This window comes from Microtus ochrogaster, linkage group LG1 (genome assembly GCF_000317375.1).
Source record: "Microtus ochrogaster isolate Prairie Vole_2 linkage group LG1, MicOch1.0, whole genome shotgun sequence".
NCBI classification, from domain to species: domain Eukaryota; kingdom Metazoa; phylum Chordata; class Mammalia; order Rodentia; family Cricetidae; genus Microtus; species Microtus ochrogaster.
The window spans coordinates 41878072-41900201 of NC_022027.1; the positions used below are offsets into that span (position 1 = coordinate 41878072).

Genomic DNA, 22130 nt, shown 5'->3' on the forward strand with positions numbered 1-22130 from the left:
CACTGTAATGATGGTGGCAGGCACTACTTACCGCTGGATTTAAGGCGTGCGCTACCACCGCCCTGCTGGAATCTTGTTTCTTAAGACATACGTTTTGTTTGTGTAGAACTGAAAAATTTTCAAGGTTGAAGTGTTTTTTGTTTTTTTTTTTTTAAATGGGAAAATACCATTTTATGTGCAGAGAGTGCTTTGACATTGCATCTCTCCACCAGTAAGCGTCCACTGGCACTGATGTTTGGTAGGTACTGTGTTGAGTAACATCTACACGTTTCTTCTCTTGGGGCTGTACTCTCTGCATTGCTGGTCATTTGGTTTATTTTATGGCTGCGCAAATGGAGGGGAGGGGAGGAGAGGAGAGATTTCCCAGAGACATTTAATAGTAAGCTGTTGAAGTCTGCATGTGGAAGCCGTTGCTTCCTGCTCTGAGCCATGAAGTCAGCACTGCATCTCAAGGTGGAAGTTATTTCTGGTCTTATGCTGGTTAATTTTATTAAGTGAAGATGAGACGTTGCAGTCCTCCGCTGGTATTTGCTTCTGGCAAAATAATAACTCAGCTTCCTGGGTATAATCATTTTATAATCACTTATTGTCATCTTTGGTTAGTATCTACAAACTGATAATGCACCTACCGAGAATAGAAACCTCAGATTGAAGAATTCTGACAACTCCAGGTAAACCTGGTGGATTTTGGTCATGGGGAAAAAAGATATTGGAGGAAGGAGTGGACCGTGTGAAATACCCATGCTCTTGGCCCTTCTACCAGTTTTAACACTGTGGAAACTAGTTCGAGTTTTCCTGGTTCTGGATGTGGTCTGCTACTTGTAATAATCACGTCAAGACAACAGTCAGTAGTGAAATGGGAAGATATTTTTCTTGAGTTGTGAAACCATAAACCCAGAAAGAAGCATTAGGAAACAGAATTATATGAGCATCTGCAAATTGATTTAGACAGTCATTTTTGTCCGGGGAGTGTTTCAAGACAGGGTTTCTCTGTGTAGCTTTGGAGCCTGTCCTGGAACTCTGTAGACCAGGCTGACCTTGAACTCATAGAGTTCCCCCACTTTGCCCCTCCCCACCCCCACCCAAGTGCTGAGATTAAAGGCAAGTGCCACCACCGCCCAACCAAATTGACAATTTTAAAAGAGCCATTATGTGCAGATTAAGAACCGTAGTAAGGAGGCCACTAGTTAGTTCCCAGCTGCTTAGCCCCCAAATAATCACACAGAAACTGTGTGACTGGTTTTTTTTGTCTATGTGGTTATCTTTTTTTAAATTTTATTGATTTTTACTGAGCTCTACATTTTTCTCTGATCCCCTCCCTGCCTCTCCCCTCCCATTAAACCCTCTCCCAAGGTCCAACACTCCCAATTTACTCAGGAGATCTTGTCTTTTTCTACTTCCCATGTAGATTAGATCTATGTATATCTCTCTTAGGGTCCTCATAGTTGTCTAGGTTCTCTGGGATTGTGATTTGTAGGCTGTTTCTTTGTTTATATTTAAAAACCACCTGTGAGTGAGTACATGTGATTCTTTCTGGGTCTGGGTTACCTCACTCAAAATGATGTTTTCTAGCTCCATCCATTTGCCTACAAAAATCAAGATGTCATTATTTTTTTCTGCTGTGTAGTGCTCCATTGTGCAATTGTACCACAATTTCCTTATCCATTCTTCTTTCTGTCAAGGGGCATTTAGGTTGTTTCCAGGTTGACAAACAATGCTGCTATGAACATAATTGAGCACATGTCCTTGTGGCACGATTGAGCATCCTTTGGATATATACCCAAAAGTGGTATTACTGGGTCTTGAGGAAAGTTGTTTCCTAATTTTCTGAGAAATCGCCACACTGACATCCAAAGGGGCTGTACCAGCTTGCATTCCCACCAGCAATGAAGAAGTGTTCCCTTTACCCTACAACCTCTCTAGCTTAAGTTTTCATCAGTGTTTTTGATCTTGGCCATTCTTACAGGTATAAGATGGAATCTCAGAGTTTAGAAACTGTATTCTTTAAATCACTGCTTGGCCCATTAGCCCTAGCTTCTTATTAGCTAACTTTTACATCTTAATTTAACCCATCTCCATTAATCTGTGCATCACCACGAGGTCATGGCCTACCAGCAAAGTTTCAGCATGTCTGTCTCTGGTGACAGCTCCATGGCTTCTGCCTGACTCCACCTCCCTTTTTCTAGCATTCAGTTTAGTTTTCCCCACCTAGCTCTGCTATAAGCCAAAAGCAGTTCCTTTATTAACCGATATTCACAGCATACAGAGGGGAATCCCACATCACTTCCCCTTTTCTGTTAAATGAAAAGGAAAGTTTTAAAATAGTAAAATAACATATAGCAAAGCATATTATCAAGCAAGAATTACAGTTACATTATTTATATCTGCTTTATCTTTTATAATAACTAAAGAAAACTATAACTACCCATTCTTCCACACCATCAAAGACTCCAGAAGGATATAAGATTACCTAAGTAAACAGGAAGTGCATTGTAAGCAACTTCCAAAACTCTAGAATTGACATAGAGACATCTTGCTGCCTGGACAGTTACCCAAAGTTCTTTGTACCATTTGGGGCATCCATCTTCAGCCTACAGGCCCATAGTATCCAGCAGACTTTTCCATGAAGCAGGAGATTTCAAAGACAATTCTACCTATATTGGTAGTTTGTCAGTCATTTTCTTCTGTGTCCTGCAGAATGTCTGGCAGACTCTTTCATGAAGCAGGAACCACGAAGGATCATCTCACCTTTAGGCAAGTTCAGCAGTCATTTCCCTGTGGGTCCTGCATGTCCAGTTCATCAAGCAGTCCAGGCAAGAGCAGTTTCTTGCTCAAATGGCTAACCAACTCCATAAGGAGCCTCTTCAATGCCCATCTTCCTCTTGAAGTAGACTGGTACTGCCAGGAACAGATGTGTCTCATTGTCAGGAAATGTCCTAAGTTCTTAAAACATTTTAAATGCCATATTCTGAAGGTCTTTGAAAGATTTGAAGTATACCTATCTAACTAAAATATATCTCTATATATCTAGAAAACCTAACATGACTACAAGCTTGATTATTAAAGATGACTCTCTATTAACCTATTTTTTAAATTATTCATTACATATTTAAATGAGCTGCACAAACACAATACCTTAATAAGAGGAAAAATATACATATAAAAAATTGACCTTAAATTTGTACCAGCAAACCAAGATCCATAGCAATGCAATCTCTAGAGCAAGGAACTAAAGAAAAACAGGAGGCAGCTAAGTGCAGGAGGAGTGAGAAGTGGAGCTCAGTTGGGAGAGGGCTCGACTCGCATGCAAAAAGCCCTGTGTTCGATCCCTGGCAGCCCATACACTAGCCATGCTATTGTACACCTGGAATCTCAGAACTTGCAGGTAGAAGCCAGAGGATAAGAAGTCCAGGACCATTCTCAGCTACATAGTGAGTTCAAGGCCACCTTGAAATACCTGAGACCCTGTCTCTAGAACATGGAGAGAGGGGGAGCCTGGGCATGTAGTTCAAGTGGTGAAGTGTTTGCCATGCAAGCATGAGAACCCAGTTTTAATCCCCAGATTCCAGGTAAAAGAGCTGGGTGTGGTAGCACCTGCTGTAAGCACTGCTAAGAGAGACAGGAGGATCCCTGGGTCTATTGTCTAGCCAGTCTAGCCTGTTTACTGATCTTCAGGACAAAAGAGAGACCCTGTTTCAGACAAGATTAATGGCCCCTTTAGAACAGCACCCAAGGTTGACCTTGGGCCTCCACGCTTCTGTTGTTGGTGGTGGAGCTGAAGCAGTGTAGTACTTACAAGGACAAGGACCTATCAATCCTTGGGCCTATGAAAATAGCCAGACCTGCAGGGATAGTGAGACAGGTGAATCCTGGGATTTGCTGACCACAGACAGCCTAGCTTAACTGCTAAGCTAAGCTCCGGGCCAGTGAGAGACCCTGTTCGGATGAGTGCACATAACACAAACACACACACACACACACACACACACACACACACACACACACACACGTACATATTCACACACACAGTAAATATGCAATATTGAGTGAAAGACTTAGAAGTTATTTATTATCATGAAACTATTAGAACCAAACTAAATATATTGTTTAGTCTTTCATATATTTGTGATCTTTTTTGTTTGTTTTGTTTTGAGACAGAGTTTCTCTGTGTAACAGCCCTAGCTCTCCTGGAAGTAGCTCTGTAGACCAGTCTGGCTTTGAACTCACAGAGATCTTTTTGCCTCTTGTCTCCCAAGTGCTGGGATTAAAGGTGTGCATCACTCCTGCCCAGCATTGTGATCCTGTTTTTAAAGTAAAGAAATATTTTTTCTTTAAAAATAAATAAATAAGGTCTCATATAGCTCAGATTGGTCTCTAATTCACTATGTAAATTTTGGTCTTCCTATTGGGAATTGTATGTCTGTGCTATCACACGTAAGATAATATTACATAAAATCCAGAATATGGTGTCTATATGGAAGGAAAACAAGGACTAGAGTTATGGCTCAGCTGATAAGAGTTCTGTTCTTGCAAAGGACCTGGGTTTGTTTTCCAGCACCTACATGGCAGCTTACAACCATCTCTAACTCCAGTTCCTAACATCTGATGCTCCTTTCTGGCCTCCTTGGAAACCAGAAACTAATGTGGTGCACATAACATGAATGCATGCAAGTAAAACACTTGCCCATTGCCGGGCGGTGGTGGCCCACGTCTTTAATCCCAGCACTTGGGAGGCAGAGGCAGGCGGATCTCTGTGAATTTGAGGCCAGCCTAGTCTACAAGAGCTAATTCCAGGACAGGCTCCAAAGCCACAGAGAAACCCTGTCTTGAAAAACCAAAAACAAAACAAAGACACTTGAGCAAAAATGAACATTTAAAAAGCAAAGGTTGAGTACTGCTCCTATTGCAGTTGGTTTTGAAAAGCAAAGACAGTTCGGAGGAGCGAGCGTGCATACATACATCCTTGTAAATTGTTGGTCTGTTTCTCCAGCTGAGCTATGGTTTCATAGATGATGGTTAATGCTTTGCAGAATTAAAATTGTACAGTGACGCAATTCTTTAAAAGCCTGCAGGGCTCATTTTAGAAGATGATTTCCCTTCATTATCTTTTCCCTGGATCTGGATGGATCATATTTTTTTTTCTTTTTGGTTTTTTTGAGATAGGGTTTTCTCTGTGTAGCCCTGGCTGTCCTGGAAGTCACTTTGTAGACCAGGCTGACCTCGAACCCACAGAGATCGACTTGTCTCTGCCTCCCGAGTGCTGGGGTTAAAGGCATGCACCACCACTCCTGGCAGCATTACATGTTCTTAACCTAGAGGTCTACCCGAGCAAAGAGTACACATTGAGGTGGTTTCTAGCAGTCACAGTGTCTCCCCAGGGTGACAGCAGAGGGAACCAAGTGAGGCTTCCATCATAGTGTCCGGGGGCGGGGTTAGCCCTCGCCACCACAGAACAGGAAACATGTGAGAGAGTCGGTTCTCCCTCTCTCAGAAGCTTTCCACTTATGAAGTGTTTCTGAGCTAAGTGCGGAAGCCTAGGGGAGAGGGAGGCCAGGCAGAGCTGGTTTGTGAGACTTCAGAGTATGAACTGAAAAGGCTGATTTTTAAAAGGTTCTCTTCAGATCAGGGACTGGACACTCATGTGTAGGATCTTTGGAAGGACCCTGCCTGAGTGCTGAAGTTGCAGAATGTTAAAGAAAACAGCTTGGGGGCTTCACCTAGGTGACCCGAGCATTGTGGAGGAGCAGACGGCAGATCAGCCACCTGGCCTTTGCGTGATCCTGGGCCAGTTCCTTGTGTGTATGAGGACACACGAGTGTCGGCTCTGCAGCGTGCTTAGGACAACGCCGTGTGGCATTTTGTAAGCACCTAACAGAAAACAGAAATTCCGTGAATGAAGTCATTACCTTGATGACACAACAGGGGCCTTGGACCTAACAAGTCAGTCTTCGTCTCGTAGCCACAACTGAGTGTGGCCGCAGTCTACGAGGAATGTAACTTCCACCCCAGATGTGCGTCTTGTTTGCTTTGAGTCACTCAGTGTAGAAAATCCAAGCTGTATAAACAGAGCACAATCCATAGTGGTTTGGGTTCCACGCCTTCGCCCTTCTCACAGCCACCTCGAAAATACATACAGTTATTGACAAATAGGTTCAAATGAGGAAAACAGTCCAATGTAGCTCATAGTTAGTGTATACAGGAGAAAAGGGTAATGCTTTTCGTGATGCTGGGGACAAAACTTAGTGCATGCCAGGGCAGTAACTCTACCAATACTAAACCGTTCAGAAGTCCAGATTGCATGTCTTACTGATGGCTTAATGTTTTCCTTTTATGTGATGACAGTGATGTATTTATGTATTAGTAAAGACCATGTATAAAACGGCACTTTGAAATACTTTGAAGTGTTTTTGTTAACTTCTATAAGTTGTGCTGTTTTAGAATAATTTCATTGCTTATGTACAATGGGTGATTGTGATGATGACTCAGTGGCCTTTATCTGATGGGCAGGTGTAACTCACGCTGAAGGTAAGGATGCTCTTACCAGATGCTGTTGTTTTTTAAATCACTCCAATCCTGCCACAGACTGACAGATAAGGCAAACTAATGGGGTTTTCTCTCCTAGCCAAAGCTGTAGTCGCAGTGGGTTCTCTGTGTCCTCTGGCTGAGTAGAATGGGATTGGGAGGAGTCAGAGGGATCTTAGCCAAGCTTCTTGCTCAATAACCAAACATTCCTGCTGTGCTGTCTTCATCAGCCTGGATCCCTTTCATGGTTAGTAAGGTTACCTGATTGGTGAAAAGATCGTAGTTTGTGACCAGTCTGAACTAGTTCAGTATTTGTCCATTAGCATGATTCCTGTTTGGGGGTTCACTTTCTGCAGCTCCACTGTAGTCTGAAAACATTAAGGTTAAAATTCCAGAACTCTGCAGTTTCATTACTTTTAAATTACACTCCATTCTAAAGAGCGTTATGAGATCTTACCTCTTTCTGCTCCTAGCTCAAAGCGTGGATCTCTTTGTCTGGTGTATTCACCCTGGAGGTGCTCCCCTCCTGTTATCAGGTCAGCTGCAGTTCTCATTGTGCTGTCATCTGACACTATGTCACAATGCCTCCATAATCCACCACAGCGATCCATGCTACCATCTCCTCTCATTGCAAGAAGAGACGGGAGTTCAGGAAATAAGGTGGGTGTATGTGTGTACACACACACACACTTGAGCATGTGGAGGCCCCAGGAAATGTTGTTCCATGGGACAGCTCCACCTTGGCTTTTGAGACAATCTCTCATTGGCCTGGAGTTCAGCCATTAGGCTAGGCTGGCTGCCCAGCAAGCCCCAGGAACGCACCTGTCTCTGCCTCGAGCCGTGCCCCCAGGCCCAACTGCTTTACTTTGTCCCTGGTGATTGAGTTCCGGTCTTCAACCTCCCTTGACAAGCCCCTTCCTGACTGAATCATCTCTACAGCACAGCAAGATTTTTTAAGGGCTGGAAACATAGTTGAGTTGGTCGAATGCTTTCCTAGCATTGCACAATGTTCTGGAATTGATCTTCAGAACAGTATAAACCACATGCAGCAGCAAAACCTGTCATTTTAGCACTTGGGAGGTATGAGCAGGGAGATCAACTGTTTCATCCTCAGCTATATAGGGAGTTCAAGGCCAGCCTGCACCACACAATTCCTGTCTCAAGGAAAAAGGAGGGAAAGGTTATTTTCAACAGTCCACATTCATTTAACCTTTACTGTGATATTTTAATAATTCTATTTTATAATTAGATATTGATTTCTTTGGTTTTGTTTGTTTGTTTGCTTGTTTTTCAAGACTAGGCTTCTCTGTATAGCCCTGGCTGTTCTGGAATTCCCTCTGTAGATGATGCTGGCCCTGAACTTGGGTATCCACCTGTCAATGCCTCCTGAGTACTATAATTAAAGGCATGTATGCCCAGCAGTTATTAATCTCTTCTTACTCTACCTAATTTACAAATTGAGCAGTCATATGTATGTACAGTATAAGAAAACAACTATCATTGGTTTCAGACATCTGGAGAACATGGAATGCACCCTGCAAATAGTGGGAGAGTCTATATTGGACCCTAGACAAACAAGAGCATCCAAAGTTATTATGTATTTGTTGTCTTGTGTTTTCAACTATGTCATTGACCTGGAGCCTTTTCTTCCCCCACTTTCCTCCTCACCCATCACTTTTTTGAGACAGAATCTCATGTGGCCTAGTCTGGGCTGGTGTCAAACTTGCTATATGGCTAAATATAAATTTGTTATATGAGCGCTAGAATTACAAGCATATGCCATTCCCCATGCCTGGCTGGATTGGGTTTCTTTTTGAGATAAGGTCTCTCTCTATATAGCCCTGGCTGTCTGGGTTAGACTTCTTTTCTTTTTAAAATAATTTATCTTTATTTTATGTGCATTGGCGTTTTGTCTGCGTGTATGAGGGTATCAGTTACAGACACTTGTGAGCTGCCTGTGGGCACTAGGAATTGAACCTGGGTCCTCAGGAAGAGCACTCAGTACTCTCAAACACTGAGCCACCTCTCCAGCCCTGGGTTAGATTTCTCGAAGAGATATTTTTCTCCTTTAAACTGAAACCCTTAAATGGGGGGGGACGTGTTTTTGGTCACTAAAATATTTTAAAAGTGTTGCTCTTGCCTCTTAGGTAGCTCAGAAAGCTACTTCCTGACTTTGTGTGGTCAGGGCATGATTAGTAACACAATTGAATTGCACACAGATTGACTGATTTCAGAATTTAATTGTGTGTCCAGTACATTCCAGGAAAGGGAGATTTTTAAACTATAACACGGTTTTAATCTCTCTTTAGAAACACACTTCATATTTATAGCAGACACTTAGTTAATATAGCAAAAGGAAAAGGAGCTGCCATTGATCAGGAAGGATTTTATTTTTTTTTAGCTTTAAGATTGTGTGTGTGTGTGTGTTTTACTGTCTTAAAAAGTAAGTCTTTTGTATTTTATAAAACCAAATTATAAATACCTAAGAATAAGATACCTTAGAAAACCTGTTTTAGCTATTCATAAAATGTCATCTTTTGCCAGGTGGTGGAGGCTCCTGTCTTTAACCCCAGCACTCAGGAGTCTGAGGCAGGCAGATCTATGTAAGTTCAGGGCCAGCCTGGTCTACAGAGTGAGTTCCAGGTCAGCCAGGGCTACACAGAGAAACCCTGTTTTGAGGGGAGGGGAAGAAAACAGTCACCTTTTTTGTAGTAAAGAATTTCAATAACAATGTACAAGGGGAGAAGTGAATCAAGCGCTTAGTAAATTATTCTGATTGCTTCTTATCACAGAGCGTTATCTAATATTGCCCTGCTTTCCTGCCCTTCTGCTCAAGAGAGTAGAGAATTGATGAGGATCTGTGCATTGTGTTAGGTCTGATCATAGTTTGACTAGCACAGTCTGGAAGTGGGCTGTGCACAATGAGAAGCAGCCTAATTGCTCTTCCTGCATCAGCAGCATCTATAAAGCATCCTGGGAATTGCTCGCCCAGCGCTCTCTCTGAGCAGCTGGTCACATGAGCCTGAATTTTCAGTTCAGTTCATTAGTCAGCCATTTTGGTCAACACCCTGCTTACTGCACACAGCCAATCCTGTTAGAACTCAGCATCCCGGCTCGTCTGAGCCGGTCCTGTAGTGATTTCTGCTGGTCAAATTTTTTTCAGATAGATTTAAAATATAGGTTGATTTTTTTGTATTCTTTCTTTTGTATTTTTTCTGCACAAAGAAGGAGGATTTTTTTATTTATTCATGCTAAGACCAATTTTTGAAAACCAGCTTTATAAGACAGCATTGGGTGTGTAGGATTTTAGCCTACAGATAGCCCTGCTGGAATAAAGGGAAAGGAAGCTAAAGGAGAGGGCGCTGGGAGAAGACGGACACCATCTAATTTTGCTAACTGTTAGGAATTGCCAGTAAAAAAAGATAGTGTAGAATTGTTTACTTTGAGCAGTTTGCTCTACAAGGAATTTTTTTTCCTTTTTTTTTTTCTCCAACGTCTCCTATTCCAATTTCTAAAAGCTTTGTTTTAAGAGCTTGGGATTTGGTTTTTGTTTTTTTTTGTTTTTTTTTTTGGTTCCGAGGTCTTATTTATTTGTGTGTGTGTTGTGTGTGTGTGTTGTGGTCCCAGCTGAGTCATCATGTCGGCCCTGACGCCTCCGACTGACATGCCAACCCCCACCACTGACAAGATCACACAGGCTGCCATGGAGACCATCTACCTTTGCAAATTCCGAGTGTCAATGGATGGAGAATGGCTCTGCCTGCGAGAGCTGGATGACATCTCCCTTACACCTGACCCAGAGCCTACCCATGAAGGTACGGTCAGACCCCAGCTGTTAGCACCGCTCAGCAGCGGCCTCATTGTCTCGGGCTGGGAGGGTCAGAGGAGGGGAGAAGCCCCTCTTGGCTTTTCTTATTACCTAGGGCTCAGCTTCCCTGCACCCCCACCCCGCCCCTGTCTCTGCTTACTGGGGAAAGGATTTTTTCCCTCCCCCCTGAGGTCTCCTTTCTGCACATGCTTGTGTTCTGTTATAGTTCTTTGTCTGAAAGCCCTTCAAAGGAACAGTTGAGGTGATTTAAACATAGGTTGCTAACAGACAGGGAAAGAGCTATCAGTTGTGTTCCTTCTTTAAAATACTATCGAGATTAGTGATTTCTAACAGTAAATTAAGAAAGCACAATTGTAGTTACAGGCTATAACAAATTCAGTGGAAAAGCCAGAGGAGTGTTCTGTCAACTGGATATTGTGAAACAGGCGATGGCACCCGGAAAACATGCGAGAAAGTTGCTCTTTTAAATAGTATTAAGTGGGGAAGCAGTTTTCAATTCAGTGCTTAGGGATGCGTCCTCTTAACAAAAGCCTCTCTTGACGAGGCTAAGCATTATTAGTAAGGCCGTTCCTATGGGGTTTTGTACATGTATATACACGTGTGTATATACATATGTGCATGTATATGTATACACAAACAGACTTATTTACTTATCTTTACAGTTGCAACTAATCTTGTAGGGTGTATTTTAGCTTATACTCCTTAATTTCCCTGATACCAAGCTGCTGCAAATATAATGGCTTCTTAGCTATGTTATTCTTCAAAAAACAAAAATGAAAACATTAGCATGAACAAGAAATCCTTTATGAACGCTGGCCTGGTACTTAGGCATATCTGCAGGACAGGTGCACTACACATAGCAAGTTGGAGTTAGGAAAAGTGATTCCACGCCTTTGACCTTGGGTTGCAATTTTATCCTGATTCAGATTACTCTACTGTGTGTGGTGAGGATTTCTTCTTTCCAGTCAGATTGAGCCTTGAGAAAGTTTTAGAGTTAAGATCGCAAAACAAAAGCTGTCACTTTGCATGTTTCTTCCTAACAATGTTTTAGTAGTTTTAAAGATGTTTGGCATCTGTTAAGTTGATTCTGTCAGTTGAACAGCTTCCTTTAGTTATGTTTCAGAATGTGCACAAGGGTTGGAGGCCATCAGCTAAAATTCTGTACAATGCTGGTCCTGTTTACACACCCTCCAATGTTTTACCAGTCTTTACTAAAGAAAAGTACCAAGAAATCTTTTAGCTAGTGCTCTTGACGCATTTGGTTTGAGAGTCCCCATTCATTTTGAAAGTCATACTATGAAATATTACCCTAATTATAAAACCTAGTTTCTCCGTTTCCTAAAGATACTTTTGAGTATATATTTGCCTCTGTGGTGAACACAACTCTGCTGTTCAGTTTGTTTAAACATTTGTAATAATGCTGTTTGAATTCTTCGTTGAGAAGTGTGTCGCTGCTGACAGCAGCTTTAGTAGTAAGGACAAAGAGTGAGAGGTGCAGACAGACTCTCGGGGCACACCCTGTGATCTAGGAAGACAGGCCCCTAGTCACTTAGAAAGGATGTGAAGTCTAATAAGATTCTAACAGTATATTGGAGGCATTTTGCCTTAAATTAAGTGAAAGAAACAATTATTTCACATGAATTTTTTTTAAGTATAAAGCCAAGGAAACATTTGAATTGTAATGTTCTAGAAAACCAGGAGGTACTCCGTGGGAGGTTTGTTTCTTTGCTCTACTGACTGTGTCTAAACAGCGATTTAGACCCAAGAAATGTCTGCTTTCCTTCTAAAACCCTTGACCACTATTCAGTTTAACTGTGTGGTCAGTGGCTGTATGAGTAACTGAGAAACTGGAACTCCTAATGCCTAGTCTGTCTCCTGGTTGATTTATACAGAAAAGATCTGACCACTCAAATCCCAGAGCCCCCTCGATTTCACAAAACAAAACGGACGAAATCATTCTCTCTGGAGATGACGTGGACTCCAAGTCTTGTTTTCTGAAACAGTTCCTGTCCCTCACTCTGAGGGCACCGTGTAGGAAGGCCATTCTGCCCACTGCAGTGCCTGGAGAATCAGCGCTTTGATTCCTTCGCTCCATGCTTGTTGGCATTCGAAATGACCCGTCTTTCTTGTGTGTCCTCTCCCCAAAACTAAAAGCTAATCTGGTCAGCGTAAAGTATTGAGTCTGCTGGAAAGGAGAGGGAGGGGCCAGGGAAGCTTCCCGACACAGGCCTGAGCTAGACCTTGATCAGCACGCGGCGGCTGTGGGGCAGGGCTCCTCCGTCTGTCCTGAGCTATCCCTGTGAAGGAAAAGCAGGTGGTCAGAAACCTGCAGCACTGTGTGGCATCGCAGGGCATGAGGTTGGAAAGATAACTCTCTGACATGGGGCACCTGGGCTTGATAACTGAGGGGCTTTATACCTAGGGATACTATGAATGAAGTTTCTTAATACAGAGTGAGCACACTTGCAGCAACATTGTGGGTAGATCAGGACGATAAATGCTCTCTAGGGACCCTAGCCATGACTAATAAAATGATCCAGGTGAGAGATAACAAATCCAGTCTGAAGTAGTGAACAGTGAACACAGAGGGAAGGAACAGCCGCCTGAGAAGTGGAAGTTTCTTGAGGAAAAGCAGCCAGCCGGGGCTGGAGATGAGAACGGCACAAGACCTCGGTGGCTGCCAAGCTTTTATCTTCAGGTCTCCTGCGTCCCTTTTCACCAGTAAAGATTGCAAAAGCAAGACAAGGCTTGCTCTCTGTGCTAATAGCCATGGCCAACAAAGGAGGCATTATCATGTCATCGTTTACCCTTCCAGCCAACCCCACAGAAACTCGGCTCAAGTTGACTCTACTAATCATTATCCTGTCATATAAACAATATACAGCTCCTTAAAGAGCTGAATTTAGTGATTTAGGATATGACTTGTTTTTCTTTTGTCTTGTCAACACCAGAGGAACAGTCTCACCTGTGTCAAACTGAGTTTCTGTGACTGTTGTGTTGTCTTGCTTTTGAGACAGGCTCTCCTACAGCCCAGACAGGCCTTGAACCCTTGATCCGATCCTCCTGCCTCCACTTCTCAAGAGCTTTGATTGCAGGTGTGTGCTGATTTAGAAACACAGCTGCCACTGAACTGAACTAGTGTTTGATTATTTTTTTTAGGTTTCTGGAAGCATAGTGGGAGTTTGAATAAAGGACTTGTAAAACTAGCATACCCCCCATGGCGTGGGTCTGAGCTGCCTGGGGCATGAGGGGGAGAGAGAAGGACAGACACAAGTGTAGAGGAGCTGGGCTCACGTCATGCGGCACCGACTACTGCAGCAATCGGAAACCTCAGTGTGTGTGTTGTGCTCAGTACTGAGGGAGGAGTCAGCTAGTCTCCAGGGTGTCCACGGGTGAGCAGTCTCAGGCAGTAAACATCCAGGAGGGAGCTGCACTCGCTGGTTCCTGCACACACTGGTCAATCATTTGTAAACACTTGCACGGACCAGACCAAGGCCTTTCCAATCCTGAGCTGGGCCCGTGTCAAACAACACACATGGACGGAGGGCTTCCTCAGCCCGCTCCATGAAGCATTGTGGGTACTCAGAGGCTGTGCTCTTGGTTTTCCCAAGAATGGAAGCAAAATGCTTTACACGTGTTTCTGGTCTGTTTCTGAGATGAAGTGATGTGCTTTGTGGGGTTTTGTTGTCCTTTGCATTTGGATTTCTTAGAGCCGCATTCTTTTTTTTTTTTTTTTTTTTTTTTTTTTTTTTTTTTTTTTTGGTTTTTCGAGACAGGGTTTCTCTGTGGTTTTGGAGCCTGTCCTGGAACTAGCTCTGTAGACCAGGCTGGTCTCGAACTCACAGAGATCCGCCTGCCTCTGCCTCCCGAGTGCTGGGATTAAAGGCGTGCGCCACCACCGCCCGGCTAGAGCCGCATTCTTGAAACAAGTTTGTGTACTTCCTCCAGAATCAGGAGAATAAGAAACAAGACTGTCTTCAGAGACTCTCGTAAACGTCAGGTGTGGGGACAGGGTAGGTATCGCCGTCATAGTACCAAGTGTTAGCAGCAACTTGTCTATGGTTGTGGCCCCATAGACACATGTGGGTAAAATCAGGTTACCCCATTGGTTGCCTAGCTGGCAGTGTATGTTTATAAATCTCTTGGTATCTTAAAGAGAATCTTTAAAGAATGAAGTCCTGAGCCTTTGTGTTTTATCTGTTATGGGATTAAATTGATTTTAAGTTAAAAGTATTCTATTTCAAGAGAGAAAATAATACGTTTAGTTTTATTACCTTTACTTCATAAATTGATGATTTTTGGATAGATTTGTGTAAATGAAATCTCTAAATCGTTCTTACACTAAATCTCCAGCTTCCTAAGCTCATGTCCCCTCTCCCCTTTTCTTCCATATCCCTACACTTCCTTATCTGTTGGAGATATTTCTAGGGTTTGTTGGCTAACAAGTTTTTTTTTCTTCAGTGTAGAGCTGGAGAGGGCTCAGAAGGTGAGGTGCTTGCCATGCAAGCTTAAGGACCTGGGTTCCTATGCCCAGACGTGTGGCTGCACAGACATGAAATCCCAGCCCTGGAGACAAACAGGAGAGAAGGTTCCATGGGGGGGTCTCTGGCCAGCCAGGCTTGCCTGACCAATGAGCTCCAGGTTCAGTGTGAGGCCAAAAGCTATTGAGAATGACACTAGATGTCAATATCTAGCCCATGCGCATGTGCCTGCATTTATGTGCATATATATACATGCATATACCGCATGCATAATGGCTACGCTTACACAGAGGTTTAGGGGCCAGGTGGGGCAGTACACATCAGAAATGGTAGCTGCTTGAGAGTTTGACGCAAGATGATAAAACCTAAATTAATCCTTGCTGCATTCCAGTTTCCTGGCTCAAAAATAGAAAATGGTAGGAAAGTAAACCTATTACCAGGAACTGTCCAGTTCTCCATTAACCCAATCCAGCATTAAGAAGAGATGCATGGGCCTGGAGAGATGGCTCAAAGGTTAAGAGCATTGACTGATCAGAGGTCCTGAGTTCAATTCCCAGCAACCACATGGTGGTTAACAGCCATCTATAATGAGATCTGGTGCCCTCTTCTGGTGTGTGGGCACACATGGAAACAGAATGTTGTATACATAATATATAAATAATTTTTTTTTAAAGAAGAGATGCATGGATGGTCTGTTAGCCGTATTAAACAAACAGAAAGCAACTCTAAGTTTGCATAACTCTACGTTAGAAGTTAATTTTTTTTGTTTTGTTTTTTTGAGATATGGTTTCTCTGTGTTGTCCTGGCTGTCCTTGAACCTCACTCTGTAGACAGACTGACCTTGAATTCACAGAGATCCACCTGCCTCTGCCTTCCTTCAGAGTGCTGGGATTAAAAGGTGTGCACCGCCACTACCCAGCTTTTTTTCTTAAGGCATGATTTTACTTTGTAGCCTGGGATAACCTGATACTCACTGTTGAGCCTAGGCTAGCCCCAACCTCTTGACCACTGGGATTGCACGGTTATTGACTTAAAATACTCTTCTCAAATACAGATAACAAAAAATAGTATGAAAGGATTATTTATTCACTTAGTTATTTTTTTAATCAGGGTCTCACTCTGTAGCCCTGGCTGGCTTAGGACATGCTGAGAAATGAGGCTCTGCTCCTTTAACTCAGGGTTGCTACAGTGCGTGATAACAGAACATGCCAAGGCTGACAGAGTAGAACCAGGGCTCCCTCCAGCAGCTGCTGCCTTGGACTTGCTAGCCAGATGTGCAGCATCTGTACTAGCAAGAAGAGAGAGGTTCGTAGGAAATACCACTGGGCAGCAGGCATAAGACTTCAGACTAGGAGTGTGATTTTCTCTGTTGGTTTATTAGTTTTGTGCATCCCTCGAGGCAGAGTTTTGTCCTTGGGGCAGAACGTCGCCTGCTTGCCAAGACCTCCAAGACCAAGACCAAGATCAGAGTGAAGGTTACAGTGAACCTGTGAAGCAAGTGTGAGCTGCTGGTTTGTCAAAGGGCAGTCCTTGTTTCTTAGAAACCGCAATGTGGGTTCAAACCCAGACAGCACTTACCACTGGCGAGATTTCCCAAAGGATAGTACAGGGGTTGGTTTGGAATATGGTGTTTGTATATTCCCACTGGGTTGATCGTCTCAAGGTGAGAGTGTAGGGTTTGCCATCTAGAAACTGGTAGATGCTGATGCCAAGATCTCCCTGTTGACATGAAGTATTTCTACCCATTCATGTGTACAAGCATAGCCAGGGATTCACATATGTTTGAATAAAAAAAAGAGTACATATCCCAGTGTGTATTTTACAGGAGAAGCACAAGGAGGTCAGAAGAAGGCACCAGACCCTCCAGAACTGGAGTTATGGGTGGTTGTGAGCGTACGGGTGCTGGAAACCAAAGCTTGGTCCTCTGCAAGAACAGTCGGTGCTTAGAACCCCTAAGCCATCCCTTCAGCCCCATTAATCTTATGAGAAAAGATTACTAAAATATCTTTCCTCTGCTTGTTTCTGATGTTTGAAAACTATTTAGCTCATGTCCACTTTACCTACCATGTTAGAATGTGGTTTCATATAAAGTTGTTACTGCTTGTGGATGATGGCATTCAGTAATGATGGAAGTATGGGAAGAAGCGGGCTCTGCCAGGAGCGTGGGTTGCAAAGCCATGTTTGTTTGTTTGTGTTTTTGTTTTTTCGAGATAGAGTTTCTTTGTGTGGCTTTGGAACCTGCCCTGGAACTCACTCTGTAGACCAGGCTGGCCTCAAACTCACAGAGATCTACCTGCCTCTGCCTCCTAAGTGCTAGAATTGAAGGCGTGTACTACCATCGCCCAGCGTAAAAGCCTTTTTAATGAATTATTTGTTAATATTTTTGTGTGTATGCATGAGCACACACATTCATGATGCCGGGTGTGGTGTGCATGACACAGCTCACATGTGGAAGTCAGAGGACAGCTGTGGAGTCACTTTTCTCTTACTTTTTGTGGGTTCTGGTATTCACCTCTACAGATCTCCAGGCTTGCTAAGCAAATGCCTTTACCCACTGAGAAGTCTTGCCAGCCCAGGGACGGCGCTTTTGGAAATTACTTTATCAATTTAAATTAAAGGTCTTGAGAAAATAGTTCCAGCAACCATATCAGACATCTACCTTAAGAAAATAACAATACAAGCACAGAATATTTTTTTAGAGTTTATTTATGTGGCTGGGCAGTGGTGGTGCACACCTTTAATCCCAGCACTCAGGAGACAGAAGCAAGCAGATCTCTGTGAGTTCGAGTTCAGTCTACAAGAGCTAGTTCCAGGACAGGCTCCAAAACTACAGCAAACCCTGTCTCAAAAAAAATTATGTATTTATGTGTATGTATGTGAACCTGAGTGATATCCTGCACTATGTGTGTCCAGGAACCCATGGAGGGCAAAAGAGACTGTCAGATCTCTGGGAACTTGAGTGTCAGGCAGCTGTAAGAGGCCATGCTATTGCTGGTAACCAGACATGGGCCCTCTGCACGAGCAGTAAGTACTCATAACTGATTAGCCATCTTTACAGCCTACAGGTAAAGAATTTTCATCATGTGTATGTTAAAATATTCTGGCTTGTGGTGGTAGCAGAACGTCAAAAAGCACTTAATATAGCCTAAGAGAAAAACAATGCAAATGTGTAAAACATCTACATAACACTAAATACTGATGTGGAAGAATATTTAGTAGGCTAATGCTCAGAATATAATTTCCACCACACTTTTTCATAATTCATCACAATTATTCTATTATAGTATATAGCCTAGTGTATTATTGTAATTCTCCTTTTGCTATACTTGGTTTATAAATTAAACTTTATTGTAGTTGTATTTGTATACAAACACAAAACTGCAGAGTATTTAGAGGGAAAACATAATAGAGTGTGTTGGTTGCAGATTTAAGCATGGAAAAGAGGGGCCATTGTACACAAAGCATTCTCCCTCCCAAAGGTCAGAATGCAAACTCTTTGTAAGGCTTTAAGGAACATTCTGGAGAGTAGACCCATTCTAGGCCTAAGTTAGATTCATTTCCTGTGTTTCCATTTCCAGAGGTGGCACCCTAAAGCAACAGAGCTTTATTCTGTCACAGTTATGGGTACCAGATGTCAGAAACCTTTGTTTTAATCTAAGATTAAAGCTGCACTTTCCAAGAGATTTGGGAGAGTCTGTCCTTGCTGCTTCCGGTACTTGATGGCCGGCAGCATCCCATGGTTTATGGGTTCAACACTTGAATCTGCCTTCACGTTCGCTTGCTTCTGTTCCCTTGTCGTGCCTTCTGTTACAAGGACATATATGATTGCATTTCCAAGGTATTCACAGAGTCTGTCATTCAGTTACATCTGTAGAAACTACTTCCAAATCAAATACCATTTATAAGTTCCAGGGACTGGGACATGAATATCTTTTGGGGCCTTTTGTTTTAACTCATCACAAAGTATCCGTGAGCATTAAAATCTTAAAATAATACAAAGTATGGTTTTTCTGATAAAATGCTTAAATTTATAATCACTGGATAAATATGAAAAATTACACCTTTGGAAACTAAAATACAGACTTCTAACTATTCATAAATCAAGTCACAATAAAAAGTACCTCAAGCTGAATGAACATGGAGGCTCAACATTTCAGAACTTACAGGAAGCAGTAAACAACACTTAAGGAGAAATTTATAGATTTAAACTCTTGTATTTGCAAAGAATAAAGTTCTAAATATTTTTTACTTAAGCATTCTCAAAAGATAGCAAGAAAATTGGGTGTAGTGGCACACCTGTGACTCCAGGAATATGATTTTGCAGGAGCGTATGTATGTGCTGTAGCCCCTTGTGTGCTGTAGACAGCTAGGTGTCACAGCCACTGTGTACTCTAGCCATGCATGTGCAATAGCCAGTGTGTGTCATAGACACCTATGTGCCATGACCACAACTTTCAATACAAAATACACATAAACATGCAAAAGAAAATATAAAAATTATCTCTAGATAGTGAAATTGCAAGTGATTTCTATATTCCTACTTCTTTACACCTTCAACGTAGTCAGCAAAGAGTGTCATCCAGAAATCACCTTTTTAAAAGGCCTTTTAATTTTTTATATATACATATGTGGGGGCTTATGGTTGGAGATACAGATAGCTGTCAACCGCCTTTTATGGGGCCTGGGAACAGAACCCAGTTCCTCTGCAAGAGCAATACCTGCTCTGAACTCCAAGCCTCTTTCTAACCGGGGAAATGACTCCCCACACACAACACTTAGGAAGATTTGCACTTGTTCATCTGTTAGTCTCATATGTACCCCAGTACTTACTGTGAGGGGAGTTTCATGTGAACGTGAACAGACTGTAGCCCAAAGCAGAAGCATCACTTTGGATTCCTTTTCCAATATATTGTTTAATTTTTATTTTATGTGTGTGGGTATTTTGTTTGTGCACCCGAGAGGCCAGAAGAGGACATTGGACCCCTTAGACCTAGAATTCTGGATAGTTATGAGCCACTACGTGAGTGCTGGGAATAAACCTGGGTCCTCTTAACCACCGAGTCATCTCTCCACCCTTGAATTTGCAGTATTTATTTTTCACATTTCTGTTAAAAGTCACAGTGTTATGCTTGTGGACTGCCATGCCCATGAGCATGTCAGTGTCATCTGCATGCCAACTGCACAGTGACCCCGGTGTCTAGACTTAGATGTATCAGCACAGTGTTCCTTTTATTCCCGTAGCATCCTGAGTAGCTCAGGCCAGGCTCGAAGTTGCTGTGTAGCCCCCAGCTCTTCATCCCAAATGCCTGGGTTACAGAAGGAGGCCTCTGTCTGGGGCTTACTGCTTTCCTGAGTGTTCGGAACATAAATCCTGGGGGCTGGAAGATGGCTCAGTGGATGAGGTGAGCCTGAAGACCTGAGATCATGTTTTCAGTGCTCATGTTCAGTCTGAGTGCAGTGGCGCAATGATAGGCTCCTAACCCCAGGGCTGGCAGAGCCAAGACAGGAAGATGGACGCCTGCAGTTCTCTGGGCTGTATAAGAGTCAGTGTCTCAAAAAAGAAGGTAGAAAGCAATAGAGGACATCATTGTGCATCCTACACACACACACACACACACACACACACACACACTCATGCTCGCATGTAAGCCCACGCGTATGTGCACACACATGTATTCAGACACACACACTCCTTTTGCAATCAGCCCTTGGGAGACTTAGCACATTTCTTGCCAGTGGCCGTTAGTGATAGATTTATATTGTCGGTTCTCAGAGTCATGATTATGTGTGCACAAGGCAGTCTTTGTGAACGGCGTGCAAGGCCAGGGGCAAAGTACTCTGGACAAGGTTCATGTTTTCCAGTTGCTCTGCTGGGAGAGCGGTGTGTCGGGCCACCCTCCTGGGTAAGTTTTCCCCTCCTAGCCTCTGGGTTCTGTAAATTCCTAAGTCTAAGTAAGAAATATTAGTAGATTTTAATTGTGTTACAGTCCTCCAGTCACCGGCCAGGATCGCTGAAGGAGCGCTGTAACAAGCAGCGCTGCTGTGGGGGATGACCCCTATTGTCCCGCTCAGAACGCCTTCCTACTCATCCCCACGTACTCCTGCACAGCTCTCTGCACAGCTCTCTGCGGCTGTGGTTCTTTGCAGAGCCTTCCCGTTGTACTCTCCGTTGACAGAGCTGCTTTGTTAATCTTTAAGTGTTTAGTTTTTAACCCTTAAAAAAATAGACTGCTTGGGTTGTTTGTTTTTGTTTAACTGATTGTTTTGTTTTGCGCCAGTATCTGGCCATATGCCCCCAGGCTGGTCTTGCCTCCACCTACCGAGTGCCAGAGATTATAGGTGTGTTTGTGTACCCCAACACCTGCTTCCCTTCTGTCTTTAAAGTATATATGTATTTCTTTTGTGTGCATGTGTGTGTGTGTCTATGTGAGCATATGTAATGTGTCTGGGCATGAACAGAAGACAGAGAGAACATCAGCTTCCTTGGAGAAGGAATTAGAGACATTTGAGGGGGTGGAGCATCAGGCTTGTTACATGGATGTTGGGATCTGAACTCTGGTCTTCAATGCTCTTAACCACGGGGGGGGGGCATCTCACTCGCCCCACCCCCACTCCCCACCCTTCGTGCCTTTGTAATGAATGAAGAGCTCACACAAACTCTTCTTGGATTGTCAGCTTCTGCATCACAGAAGTCATTCTCTCTAACCTCCGAAATATAAATCATTTTCAGATTTTTTTTCTAGCTGCGATAGCACTTACATGAAATTCAGTTCTATCCAAATTGCCAGAGTCCCAAGCCTGGGGATCAAGTTCTGGCTGGGGAAGGGGCAAATGCTGTGCGTGCCCACCGTGCCCTCTGCTTTTCAGTTGCATTTCTTTCTTCCTCTCTTTCTTTTTCATAGGGTGGGGCTGTTTTGTGGTACTGAGAAATCAAACCAAGGCTCCCATGCACGCATCAGCTGGCACTCGGCCACTGAGCTGCGTCTCGAGCAGAGAGCTTTTCTACTGTGGTTTCTTTTGCCCCTGCCAGTTGCTATGGGTATCAGAAAGTGTTGGGAATCTCTCTGTTGCCCGGGATTAACTTTGAGTCTCGTGTCCTCCTGTCTCAGCATTTTGAGTAGCTTTCACGGGAGTAATACTTTATATTTTTTTGTTGTTTGTGTGTGTTTGTGTGGAGTGTGTGTGTGTGTGTGAAGTGTATGTATGTACACAATATGCAGGTGTGTCTGTGTGTGTAGAAGATATATGTACACAGTATGTGTAGGCGTGTCTTGTCTGTGTGGAGCATGTATGTACAC

At 43.2% G+C, this 22130-nt stretch overlaps 1 protein-coding gene across 7 annotated transcripts in view; it reads left to right on the plus strand.

The window, feature by feature from the left end:
- Rufy3 (RUN and FYVE domain containing 3) overlaps positions 1-22130 on the plus strand; it is an 82723-nt gene that overhangs the window by 7516 nt on the left and 53077 nt on the right. For 2 of the 7 annotated variants that reach the window (XM_013350896.2, XM_026785218.1), the window contains exon 1: positions 9516-10337. The exons of 2 other annotated variants lie outside the window; for them this stretch is intronic. In XM_013350896.2, coding sequence (XP_013206350.1) covers positions 10160-10337 — 178 coding nt within the window. In that variant the 5' untranslated portion in view covers positions 9516-10159. Of the gene's footprint in view, positions 1-9513; positions 10338-22130 lie in introns of those variants that run through there. 3 more of the 7 variants (XM_026785217.1, XM_005359457.3, XM_005359456.3) reach the window with 3 other exon arrangements.